The sequence below is a fragment of the Watersipora subatra genome, chromosome 10 (assembly GCF_963576615.1).
Source record: "Watersipora subatra chromosome 10, tzWatSuba1.1, whole genome shotgun sequence".
Classification (NCBI taxonomy): domain Eukaryota; kingdom Metazoa; phylum Bryozoa; class Gymnolaemata; order Cheilostomatida; family Watersiporidae; genus Watersipora; species Watersipora subatra.
In genome coordinates this window covers 46,306,171-46,320,120 of record NC_088717.1, presented here as the reverse complement: position 1 = coordinate 46,320,120, position 13,950 = coordinate 46,306,171, and the positions used below count along the sequence as shown (strand labels likewise).

The 13,950-nt window shown below is 32.6% G+C and overlaps 1 protein-coding gene across 4 annotated transcripts in view; it reads right to left on the bottom strand.

The window, feature by feature from the left end:
* The window catches only part of LOC137407329 (short-chain collagen C4-like), a 41,874-nt gene extending 28,301 nt beyond the window's left edge, over positions 1–13,573 (bottom strand). For 2 of the 4 annotated variants that reach the window (XM_068093950.1, XM_068093951.1), the window contains exons 1-4: positions 13,254–13,573; positions 12,869–12,912; positions 12,105–12,487; positions 10,766–10,828 (exon numbers count right to left, since the gene is read on the bottom strand). In XM_068093950.1, the coding sequence (XP_067950051.1) occupies positions 10,766–10,828; positions 12,105–12,487; positions 12,869–12,912; positions 13,254–13,490 (727 nt within the window). In that variant the 5' untranslated portion in view covers positions 13,491–13,573. Of the gene's footprint in view, positions 1–1,654; positions 2,051–3,810; positions 3,887–7,567; positions 7,651–8,371; positions 8,516–10,765; positions 10,829–12,104; positions 12,488–12,868; positions 12,913–13,253 lie in introns of those variants that run through there. The other 2 variants (XM_068093948.1, XM_068093949.1) reach the window with 2 other exon arrangements.
* Between the last annotated feature and the right edge of the window lie 377 nt (positions 13,574–13,950).

The window sequence follows — 13,950 nt, the reverse complement described above, 5'->3', positions numbered from 1 at the left end:
ACATGTGCTTATTGAGTAATGTAATAGACTTCATGTCTATAAATACTGAAGCTGAAAGCTCTTGCACGGTGCTGATTCATCACTGATGTGTCGAAAGACTTGTTTATTGCAACTCACGAACAGACTTGAGTGGGAGGAACCAAACATCGACATAAAAAAAACTAATCCATTTTGTTTAGCACCTGTCAGTGGTTATTAAGTTGCGATGTGTGTCCTCAAACACCGATAATCATATAGACTTTGATTAATCATTTAGTAGTAAATGTATTTATCACAAGATCATGCTGCGAGATAGGCTAATACATTTAGAAGCCTACCTCGCTGGAAGTCCTCCTTGGAAGACTTGATGAACTTTTGACCTATTATACTTATTGTCTCACCACGAGTGTCTACTATTTGAGCTAAATTAAACTTGCAATACCAGAACGAACGTAATCATTCCATATTTACCAGTGAAACTATTTTAATTACTACCAAGCTAGTGACATAGCTACATGTATTTAGTTTATAACTTACATGTAGTCTATCAACAACATGGTATAGTTCAATGCTGTACCCCACATCACAACAAACCTATACCAACATTGCACAGCTACTGCATTGTCGTTTAAATGAAATACATGTATTTACTATATATCTGACCATAAATTGGCATACTTGACAAAAAGTTCCTGGTAACAAAACAGAAAAATTGATTTCAGCTATCAAACCTTTTTAACTGAACATGGACCTCTGGCTACCTACTAATTAGCAGGCGTTTTAAACTAACAAGTTTATCAGAGTTCAAATAGAAGATAACGCCCAACAAAATTGCATTGAGGTTTATATTTCAATAAGTATTATTGACCAGTGTCCAGTTTATCAATAAATTGTTTAAAGGCATAACTCTAATTATGACTGGAAACATTTAAATAAGTCTAAATAGGACAATACCTAAACAACTCATTGATCTGTCAGCTATGGTACTATCAGTTTGATCTGTTTACTTCATCTATGATAAGGCTTGCAGTGAAGATTGCAATGCTGGCATGTTCAGCTCTCTAATCAGAAAACATATATCTATAAATGCTTATGTGAGTAACAGAGATAATTTATGTTGCCATAAATGACTGAGCAGAAATTTATTTGTTATTTATGGAACGCCTAAAAAGCATACTAGTATTTCAGGATTCCTTTTACATGTACTAGGCAAAACAGCTCGAGAAGAAGGGAATCACATTAAATAGGCAGCTTACACATTTCTATCTAGAAGTTCACCTTGTACATAATCTTACCTATCACACCTAGTCCTATACTAATTACATGTATCTAATTAAACAATTACTAATGCAAAGGCTATCTCTGCTCTTTTGTACAAATATGTGGTGGGCTGCATTCAATGACTAGCAACTATTTGGTCTTTCTGTTTTTTAGGTGATGTAATAGGTATATTTCATCTGAAGAGCATTTGAATGGAAACAATCGATACTTGGCAGCCTCTGTCCGTCATTTTAGCCACTTACTTTTGTCCTAACATAGTTGGTAATCAATGTTTGCATCGTTGGAAATGTGAAAATCATTTTGCAGTTTGTAGATGTATTTCAGTTTGATAGATTTTACACAGGCTTGCTAAAAAAGTTATTATCCCAAATAACAATTAGAACAATATTGCCATCTTGATAATATCGAGTGAGTTCTTGACCAAATGGCTTAACAATAACAAACTAATAAATTGCCGATACTTCATAGATAGGGTAATCAAACTTTGAAGATGAGATACAATTGCTATATACTTTAAATTCTTTGGTAAATGCAAATATTTTTGCAAAAATGCCTAGCAAAAACTCAAGCCATGTGTTTTTAAGCATTTAGTTTTGAAGTTTTGAGCAGACAGCGCACGCCAACAAGTGGTTTTCAGTGTATTGGTTACAAGGCTGAAGTCCTCCAAAGCAAGATCCGGCTTGTACAAATGTCAACTTCAGACCATTGGCATCGTTGTGACCAGTATAATAGTCTGGATTTTTGTCTATGCAGTAGTTTCTTGAAGAGAAGAAAACTTCGTTCTGGAATGCTGTAAATAATCAAATATCTAACATAACACTTCAATCAAGGATCTCAGCAATATCGAGGTAAATTTTTCAAAGGTTTGCAATTTGCAGACATCTGTGCTAGTGTTCTTATTTGCTTGGAACAAAGCAATGATGCAACGAGCTAGGCAGTTGTTCACTACAGAGCTGTCTGTGGGTTGCCTTCCGGAATTACTGCTTCTGCGATTCCTGTCTCATCCATGTATATTATGTGGGTGTATGTTTGATTGTGATCGGCTTGGCTAAGAAGGCCAATTTTTGTTGACCATTGGGGCACGAAATTCTGGTGTGCTGACAAACTTCAAGTTCTTGCTGACTTGAGCCATTCAATTCGTGGGCTCAGGTAGCTTTTGGTGATCAGCTTGACAATAAGCAACAGGTTGTTGAAAGTGTATTTAATTTATTGTTTCAGTTTATAGTGCTATTCGTTTTAATAGTTAGTTTGATAATTACTATTTAATAGTGAAGAAGGCAAAATGTAAATACCGAGTATGTTTTTTTAACATTTTATTATGTTTCTAAAAGCATGCAATTGTTTGCATTTTTTCAGGCTCTAAACATTGTTTTAAGAAATTTACCTGCATTATTGCATTAGTTACAAATAGAGGGATTTGTAATAGCACGCTATGTAATTTTAGACTCCATGATATGGTGGTGTTGTTGAAACGGTGTTAGTAAAATAGTAAAATAAATTCTCCACACACAATTTTAAATGTCCTAGCCTTTCTTGCTGTAAACAGTTCAATAGTTTGTTGGAGTCTGGCGATTACCAAATCACTATAAATGCATTTACCTCCAAATAAGCAAATATATACATGTATGTTATGTTACAGAGAAATCATTGTTAAATTAGATGGCTAGCTACAGCTAATACAAAGTTTAAAGTATAAACTTTTTTTTAATTATTTCATCACTGAAAAAATTTGTATAAAATATGCAATATACTGCCATAATATTATTATACAACAATAGTTTGATTTTACAATTGACGATGTTGTCTATTCTTGAAACGAATTCCTGTCCCTATAACTGATCACAGCTTATAAAATCTTCTAAATAAGTCAAGCCATTTTTTAATTGTTTTTATAACCTAAAAGCTAAAAAATAGCTCTGCACATTTTGCTGAAATGTAGTGCAACGTAAACGCAAGTTATTTGCATAAACTTGAAAATACTCTTTGGGTTATAAAATTAGTTTAAAGTGTCATCTTGAAGGTGCAGAGTTAGGATGGCAGGACATTTTAACATTTTTGTTTCAGAGTTTATATTAAATCTCTTTTATTATAGAAGTTTGTTGTTGAGATTATAGAGCTTTAGCTGAATGAAGCACTAATACAGCTGCTGCATTTCTAAACCTATACCAGTCATAACTTATACTGCTCCTGACAGTTATTTTGTGCTGATGTAGATCAACTTTACTTTTTATCTCATTTGATTGCGCATTTTGGTTGGTAAGTGTTTACTACTAACATGTTTATAATGTATTGCCTGTTATAACTTAACATTAGTATGCTGGCAGTACTGTCCTCCGTGAGTGATGATCTCGTTCAAAAAGTGTGTCCGTAGTTATTTCGAAATATGACAAGGTGGTGGGATGGTGCAGTGGTTGGCGTGCTTAGCTGCAACCCTGAATATTGGAGTTCAATTCCTTTTTGTTAAACAAATTGGTGAACCAGTTTCCTGTTATAGCAACGATTCCAGCAACGAATGGTTATTAAAAATGTTATTATATGATACAAACTTACGTGAAGATGCCATGAGGTACCCGTCATACTCTTTATGCCATCCATCCAAGCAGCTAACTGTACCTGGCAGTGTTATCTGAAATAACAAATATACATGTAGTTATATTTACTTCACATAAATTACTGATGTACTCACTGAAAACTTCGCTAGTAGCTATTTTAAAGATTAATGTATAAACTGCAGTAAGCAGTCGAATGATGCTCTACAATTTACATTGATTTTTATAAAATAATAGTTGAAAGTGAAGACAGAAAGACAATAAGGTTGTTTTTGTAAATGCTATAGTTGTGGCTGTCATCTTATATAGTATTGGTATACGCTGAGTTCTCAAACTTACCGTCTGCCAATTACAGCAATTTTTACTAGTTTGAACATAACACTTTTAAGAAATATCTACTTGTTACGTAATGCATGGTTTTAGACCTAACACTTGCTTTTATTTTGCTGATGTAACTAAACTCACAAGCTATTTGCACGACACAGGCTAAATGTCAAAAACACATATCCCGTGAAAGCTATGATGTAAGTTTTTTCATAATTAACATGTAAAAAGACATTTTAAAATAGCTACATAGCTGAATGCTTTCTAAATAAAAAATGAATTAGTTTTTGTATCTAAGCAAAAACTATTTCCCCCTGCTTCATATATAATTAATGTTTTTGACTAGAAATTCCCCTGTCATACAGCCCACTACTAAAGTTTTATTGGAAAAAAGAAAGAAGACTGATGGTTGAGAAATGCAATATTAGCAGTCAAATGGCACTGCAGTGCAATAGGATAACTGCAATGGTAGCTGTAATGTACTGGGTGTTATTATGTACAACAAACAGCAACAATGAAAGGAAAAGATTATATGATTATATCTCTCCCCGCAATAGGAGAAATGCAATATTAGAAGTAAAATGCACTGATATTGTTATAATAACCAATATTATTAATATATAGTAATACAGTAGTAATAGAAAACCAATGAACAATTATGTTTACATTTCAAAATGTCATAGCTAACAATATCAAGAAGTTGGGATATTTATATAGATTTAAAAACATCTATATAACAAAACTATTTAGAAAATATAATAACAGTAACATATTGTCCAACATCGGTCACTATATACTTCAATCTTGTAAATTTGAATGCTTATTTTTATAATTAAATCTCATAAAATCAAATAATTATTCATATAATTAAATCTTATAAATTCAAATAATTATTCCTATAATTAATTATTGTAATAATTTCAAAAGAATCATTAGAAAAATATCATCGTCATTTCCTTTACTTTAACTGCTTTGGACATGAGTGTGAATACCAAAATACTTCTAAGTGTCGAAAATGTCAATTACTTTGAAATCGGCAAAAAAGAAACGATTACTTTTCAGTCCATCTACGCTAATTACAGAAACCTTTGGCAATTGGACAATGCTATAGACTGGTGAAATGTGCACAATTTTTTGTGAAATTTTCCAGACTTAATGGTTCTATTCTCTGTTGCTCGGCGTTTCGTTTGCCGGTCCGAATTTTGATTAAAGTAAGGCCTGTCAAGCTTTAATAACGATTTTGGGCCAAATTTATCTGTCTATTTATGTATAATCCAATCAGATGGGTAAAGTTTAGGAAATTTTCTACAAATAATAAATACTTGGTAACATACTTAAATAGGATTATATGTGTTTTTTATCGTTATTGCACTCAAACGACTCCATTGAAAAATGGTTATATTCGTTGATGAGATTTCAGTACAAGGGTTTGCGACGGCCTTTGATGAGTAAGTTTTGGGAGTTGTGCGCACATATGCATTTATCATAAATCTCCCAAACAATCGCTTCGCTTGTGTTTGGTCGTGGGATAATTTAATAATATTCGGTCTGACAAAGTTTGATGAAACTTTTAACTTATTTATGTTTTTCTTCTTGATCCTTAATAGTAGTCAAGCAACTGTTACCTATTAGGCTAACTATTAACTGTCAACTACCAGTAATTGAATTGTGGGTTTGAAACTCAAGTGGTTATTTCTTTATAGAATCTACGTCTGAATCAAAGCTATAAAATTATTTTCCAAAATGCCAGAAAAACTTTATCAGAACTTCAACAGATTGCACTACTTCAACAACACTACTGTAAATTCTACAAATTCTCACTAAAGTTAGCCGCAATGACGTTTGTGCCGGAGGCAATTTGAGTAACATGAGCTAACTGGAGCTATAAGTCAACCTTTTAGTGTCCTATCTTGTTTTGGTGCCAAACAGATTCACAGCAATACAGCATGTGCCTCTATATAGAGGATAACAATATTTTCCTCTCTGAACAGAGTAAAACAAAATACAATTAACGAATTATTATTGCGAGCTCTGTGAAATAAAAAAATAAGTTTCTTATGCCAGTTTGACTGCTCATAGTCAATACTGAAGTGCCTACAATAGCCTCCTTTTTCTCATTTGCAATGATTTTACAAAATAGCCTTAAAAATTGTTGGCATTTGAAAAGTTATCCTTTTATTATTCAACTTAATGTAAAAGTTTGATATGCAGCTATAATGATGAAATGGCGATTAAATAAAAATACGTTAAACGCTATGTTTACGGGTCAAAAATTCACCTAAATATTTTTAATCCGCCTCACAGATGGTTGCAAAGTTTGCAAAAATAACCTATCAGAAGCTTAACAATACATAAAACACTTTTGGAGAGAAAATACAGTATTTTTTAAATTGATAGGAACATGATTAACTATTAGTTAGGCGGCTGTATCAAATTAGGTCTAGCGCCATAATCTTTCTCAATGACTTATAGCAGAAACAGCAGCCTAAAAAGTTTTTAAGATATTTGGATGGTGAAACTACTTGTAATATCACTTTACTGCAAAATTTGCAAAAAGTCTGAAGGCATTTTTGATAAGTTCCAGAATTATGTACAAAACCAACCAGAGCAGCATAAAAGCTTTAAACCAGTCAATGAGTGGGCTGCTAAAGTAACAGTGACTGCGTTTTATTGATTAGTTTTGACAAAACAGCTAAGCAGTTTTATTTAATATTGTAGCTAGCATTATTGTTGAATTAGAAAAACTGCTTTGATGACGCAAAATAATTAAAACACAATTGCATGGTTTGATAATTAGTATAGCATAGAAACCGGTGTTCCAGTTTATTTAATGAATCATTGAGACATTTCACAGTGAAACTCTTTTTAGTGCGATACAAATTAGTTAATAAACTAACAGTTATGTTGGTTTTTGATAGAAACTAAACTACATCAACTTGTTCATTTTTCTTGGTTAAGCATAAAATATATCGATAACGGTGCATCTTAGGTCAGTAAAACGTGCATACACGGCACTAGAAATGCACATTCAAGGCACTAGCAATGCACATACACGGTACTAGAAATGCACATTCAAGGCACTAGCAACGCAAAAACATTGCAGTACAACGCGCATACACTAGCATCACCACAAAAAAAACGCACTAAAAAGCTCAGGGTTGCCATAAACAAAAGAGCTGTAATGTTTTTGACCAGTTTTAAAACAGACTATAAACACAGATAGTTTGTTGTTATTGCGTTGTTAATCACTTGTGTCGGCATTGTATCCACAATGTATGTGCATTGCAAGTGCCATGTATGCGCTCTGCGCATGCGTTGAATGCGCGTTGTAAGTGCGTTTTGCCGATATAAGAGGTACCGTTACTACAATATCACGGAAATTCATAAAGTAAATGATTTTTGACTACATCATAGACTGAACTCATTATACTGACCGTTGGAGCTTTAGTAGTGAAGCAGACTGCGCAGGCTATGATGGAATTGTCAGCAAATCGAGGAATGATTTCAGAAAATGGACCTGGTAAAATAAACAATCGATTGAGTTATTTCTTGATATCTATTATATAATACGCATCTATTTGCTGCAAAAATCAATAAACTATCTAGCCTGAATTCATAGCTTCTCTTCCTGTTTTGTTACCGCCAGCTTATTAACTGTTTCCTCAATCCCTATGCTTGAAATAGAGCCAACAAATTACAAGAATTGAAGTATTTTTTATTTGTTTCGTCTCTAGCTATAAGAAAATTTATCCTCTGTTAATCAGTAAAGTATTTTACATAGCAATCGATAGATATTGATTTCTACATTTGGCAAGCCACAATATATGCTTCTAAAACATGGTTTATAGAGGAACTTTCTAGTTGTGTGTTTATTTCTGTAACAATGGTAAAGCATCTTAGACTTAATGTAATCGTATTATTTAAGCTCGGTCATGCTTGTGATTATTTAGGTTGTTGAAGTAAATGCAATCAATGTACACACAAATCTTGAAAGTGCACTAAGGAAAATTACATACTGAAAAAGAAAAGGATTTTTAAAATTATCCATAAGATACAAAACTAAGAGCTAAACTAGGTTTTTAGTATAACCATAGATGTAATCAAATGTCTAAATTTGTTTATATGCGCCTGAATATTTGGTCATTGCATTTTATTAGATCGATAAATGATTAGTGGTATTCATGGCTGTTACTAAATAAAAGTAACAAAGCAGTTTGCGCCCAAAAAGACAAACTCACCCAAATCAAACTTGGCCGCAAAAATCTTGGTCTGTGTGCTGATGTCTGTCGGTGAATCTGCTTGCCAAGATGGAGCAATATTGAGACACTCCAACTCTGTGGATCCACCTCTCCCACTGCCTGGATTAGCTGCAGCGGCGTATCCTGTTGAAAAGTTACCACTGGAGTTTAAAATAATATGATATGCGTAGCTTGTATAATATATATTATAAACTGTCTATCATTAGACTTTAAAGTTGTCCCACTTAGTGAATTTTTTAGTAAAAGAAGTTGATGGTCATCTCAATATGTCTAATACAAAACTTCCTTGCAGCCATTATTGACAAAAGTCAAAGAACTGCTAGGATATTCAAACTTATACTGTAATACTACGTGGTTGCATGAACTTGTTATTAAGTAGTATTTTTGATTTAAGCATTTCATCATAATTATGTTAGATGAAAATTAAGTAAATAGCAAACAGAGGAATAAATACTTGACAAAAAAATGCCAAAAGTATATTTTCAAAACTGATAGAGAACTTTTCTGCACCATGCAGCTTACAAAATTATGAGTTTATGGACATATCATGCCTTATTTAATGTTTAGTTAGAAGATTCAGCTTGTTTTTTACACTTTCTTTATAAAACAAAACAACCCAATACCAAATAAAGTACTATTTCAATGTAATGTAGCTTAGTTTTAAATTACATTTTCTCTTTTTCCTGAACAGATTAATGTGGAGGATTTATACAAATTCAGATGATTCAATTCATTTCAATTTAAAAACCTAACAACTACATGTACCACTAGAGTAAAGAAATTATATTTCAGCTTGTTGATGATCAATTTTGTATATACGTACATATGTATGTATATACATGTAAGACTGTATATATGGATGTAGGTAAGTATGTTTTTAAGTAAGTATTTATGTATGTATGTATATATTCACACATTTTTCGATGTATGAATGCGTCCACACATGTATGTATAATGTACATATGTATGTAGGTACATATGTACGTATGTACATATGTAAGTACATACATATGTACGTAATTACACATGTATGTAAGTACGTATGTACTTAAGTACGCATGTACGTAAGTACGTAATACGTATGTATGTGCGTATGGACTATGTATGTACATATGTACATATGTACGTATGTACATATGTACATATGTACATACGTACATGTGCATGCATGCATGTATGTATGTATGTATGTACGCATGCATGCATGTACGATAGTGTGTATGTACGCATGCATGTATGTATGTATGTATGAATGTATGTATGTACGTATGCATGTATGTACGTATGCATGTACATATGTATGCATGTATGTATGTATGTATGCATGTACGCATGTATGTATGTATGTACAGATGTATGTACATACATACATACATATGTATGTTTGTACATTTGTACGTATGTGCATACGTATGTATGTACATATGTACGTATGTATGTATGCATGTATGTACGTATGTACGTAATACATAAGTATGTATGTACGTACATATGGACTTATGTATGTATGTATTTACGTATGTATGTATGTATATATGTATGTAAGCATGTATGTAAGCATGTATGTACATATGTACATGTACACATGTGTGTATACATGTCTGTATCTATGTATTTTACTATGTATGCTTGTATCAAAAACTTTAAGTATGTGTCAATGTATGTATATGCAGTTATGTATACCTAAGTATATATTTACATATGTACATATATACAATTTGTCAATACATGTACGTATTAAAATATGCATATCTGTATGTATATAAGTAGGTATGTATGCAGGTATGTATGTACTTATGTATGTATTCATGTATGTATATACATGTATATACATTTATGTATGTATTTATGCTAGTGTCTTACTTATATGCATGTTGCATATATGTATAACTTTTAATTATAATTAATAACCATAACAAATGTTTTTGATGCATACCAAAAAGAATTGGATTAATACTGCTTGATTGAATTTTATGACTAGCAAACAGGTTTTTCCACTTTTTAATTTGGCTACAGAAAGTTAGCTTATCAATTGTCGATAATGCATAGATGATGCAAAACACTCAGTTTGTAAACACATTGTCCTCTTTCACTGTCAATAGTATTGTTATCAGAGAAATAAGGCTACAGCCAGAAATTATCTAACATTACATATTTAAAGCATTTTAAGGAATTTAATATTTGGTAATTATTCATTATTTACTAATTAAGATGTGATTTAACTAAATCATGAAACAGAAAACGTTCTAAAACCTGTTTTATATTTGTTTCAGGTCTGTTGTGCAACTTTTTTGAAGCAAATCTGTTCAGCATCTATTTCTGTACAAATATAACATAAGTGAACAATACCGCTTGTGTAGTGAAACATCTTACCTCGATAGAGTCGGTCTGCAACTTGTGGGCATTGATGACTTCCCCATTTTATGAAAGTGCTGCCTGCAGCAGATGCAATATGATTTAAACAGCCGCTTGAAACAACTTTGTCAAAGTTGGTGCAAGATTTTTAAAACGTTCAACTTTAGCAAAAGCCTGCATACTATTTGGCTATAATTAAACAAATTTTAATTCTATAATCAAGCAAATTTGAAACTATACCTATAATTTTATATACATTAATTTTTAGCTTTATTGTTATACAGATTAAAGTTTCTTAAAAAAAAATAAACAAAAACTTTTTAAAAATTAATATTGTTTTTTTTCTGACCGTTCAGTCTAGGATACAAAAAAACTTTGAACTACAAGTTCTTCTTCAATTCATCATACTGAAAGCATTTTATCACTGACCCGCAACAAGCCGTCTTTATAAAAAAAGAATAAAAACTGAGAATACACAACCATAAATCCACATTTCACAATTTCATTGATTTCTATAATCTGATAAGTATTTACAATCACAGATATATTCTTGTACAAAAAGCATTGATTGTCCTACCCCTAATTTAAAAACCATCGTACTTGCATATTGTTTTAAAGTTCCCTGAAAAATTAACTTACATGTATTTCAGTAAACACAATTAGCGCGGATTTATTGCATTTTCTTACAAAACTATTAAATCAAAGTTTTAACTTATGTAAAGTTAATTACAGCTTGTTTGTATCAGATCAAGTTTTTAGGTTTCAAATAGTTGAATCTCTTAAAGCTTGTTTTACCCTCCTAGATACTTTAACATTACTGTATATTAAAACTTTACCTAACAACTATAACTATCTGAACACTAATAGTTAGTACTATTAGCTTGCGCTTTATACATAAACAAGGTGAAATCTGTGTGATGTCCATGTTACTGTCAGTAAATAAACTGTTCCTTTGGCTTTAAAGTAAGTATTTACAATAGCTAAATCAGTTTACATAGGTGCTCCAAAAGTATTGCAATTTATTGGCTTTGTTTATGACAGGGGTCTGCTTTGTATTTTTATTGTTTTATAGAAGTTTTATAAATTAGGTCAACAACTCCCAAATCATTTTTTATTCTTATGCAGTCAAACATATATCATTTTTTTAATTTAATATTCATTGCAACTACTGCTTTCTTTCAAAAACACAAGTGAAAAGTTTTGTTTCATGGGAACCTACGTTCAAAGTTGAGTTGTAGTTCACTTTGTCAAGGCTTGTTACCATAGGTACAAGAACCGATTAAAAATCAGAAAAAAGTGATAAAGGCATAGTTACAACGTAGGTTTTTACTAGCTGGCAGGAAGATTAATAACTTACCTGAAGAACTAGAGTCACCTGGTCGTCCTGGTAGTCCTGGTGTACCATCAAACCCTGGCCTTCCTGGAGCCCCATCTTGTCCAGATGGACCTGGAGCGCCAATTAGTCCAGGGGCACCGCGTTGTCCAGGTGGACCAATCATGCCATCTTCCCCAGGTGGTCCTGCACGACCATCCATGCCATCTCGTCCAGGCTGCCCTGGAGTACCGTCCATGCCATCTCGTCCTGGCTGTCCTTTTGGTCCTTGAAGTCCTGGAGGACCACGCGTGGAAGTTCCTCGCTGCTGTCCGGATACGCCTGTTGGTCTTGGCCCTGCTGCTCGAACTGAGGCTCTTGGTTGTCCCCTACGTCCTGTTCTTGAAGATTCACTTGGAGGGCTTTCTCTGAAACAAGGAAATTTTGACAAATGTGTTTATTCACAGTTCTTTTCTTTGATAAAATTATAAATAATAAAAATGCTATTTGACCATTATTTTGCTTTATATATTTTAAGTATCTACAACAAATTTACATACTTCCTAGTGGATAGACTGGTTGGTATTCATTAAACCTCAACTGGAGTCATCAATGGCAGCAGAGAGCCTTCCGACATTAAAGAATGTATGCATTATTTTGAATTGTAACTCAAAACTTTGAAAAGATATCTCAAAGGATGATTGTTGGAGAAGAGCTCAACTGACTATATCAGTGTAATAGATGATAAAACTACTAGTAGTTCACCTCAATTACATATCAGTTTTTAGTTTAATACCAACCTCACTGACCTTGAGCCAAACTGTCTTTTCACTCTGGATACTGCTACTGGAAGCTGCAAAAAAATTATCAATATAAGCATATATAGTATGTACTTTGATAGTCTATATCTCAATGGTCTAAACCTCAATAGAATACAGTTCTGTGGTTTACGATTTTTGTGCATTAAAATTTCAGGACATCAGTGAAAAATTCTATGGCAAACTTTTACATAATAGTATAAGTGATAATCAAACAATCATGAAGATAATTATTATAATAACTTTCATGATTTCTGTAAAGTTTAGCTGGAATGTTTTATAAGCAGTTTTTCTTTTAAAGCTTTTTCATTATGTGATTCATAGTTAGGTTGCAAAAACCTTTCACAATATTAAAATACTAAAATGTTTGCCTCACCTTTTGTTGGTTGGAATAAGTTGATTCACGTTTCAATCTATCAACTTCTTGTTGTAAAGATTCCACTTCCTGTTTTGTAGATTTCATACTCTGCAGCATGTATATTCCAAAGGCTATAAAACTGCTGCAAACAATGCAGAACACTAAAACTGACCAACATACATTAGATAATTTACAAATGTTTGTCTTTTTATCTTTCAAACTGGCAGGTTTGCTAGCCTCGTCAAACTTCTCCATAGTTCTTCACTTCGGTAAATCAAAATATATTCTGAGACGAATTTTGTTCTTATTTTTGTTGCTAAAGGTTAGTATTTTCTCTAAAGCTGTGCACCCCAAATGAACACTTTTTACTTGCCTTCTAGCTAATATACCAAATTCAGGAACCAATTATATTTTGATATCATAAGCAGAATGCTGTGGTAAGCCAACAAGCTTTTACCCAGCACCAATCAGCAATAGTTAATGTATCTCTACTATTGATATATAAATAGCGCCATATTCCGTTGTTTGTGTAATTCTTTACACCCTTGGATGATTTTGGAATTCCAATGAAACAACTTGGTAATACACAGTCTTTGGAAATTATTGAACAATCATGAGCAATCCAGTGATCTGTGATGCAATCAGATGTGAGACTTGACTTAACAATGCTAATATTGCCTATGCTCATTGTTGCAGTACTCAACTATGTAATTTG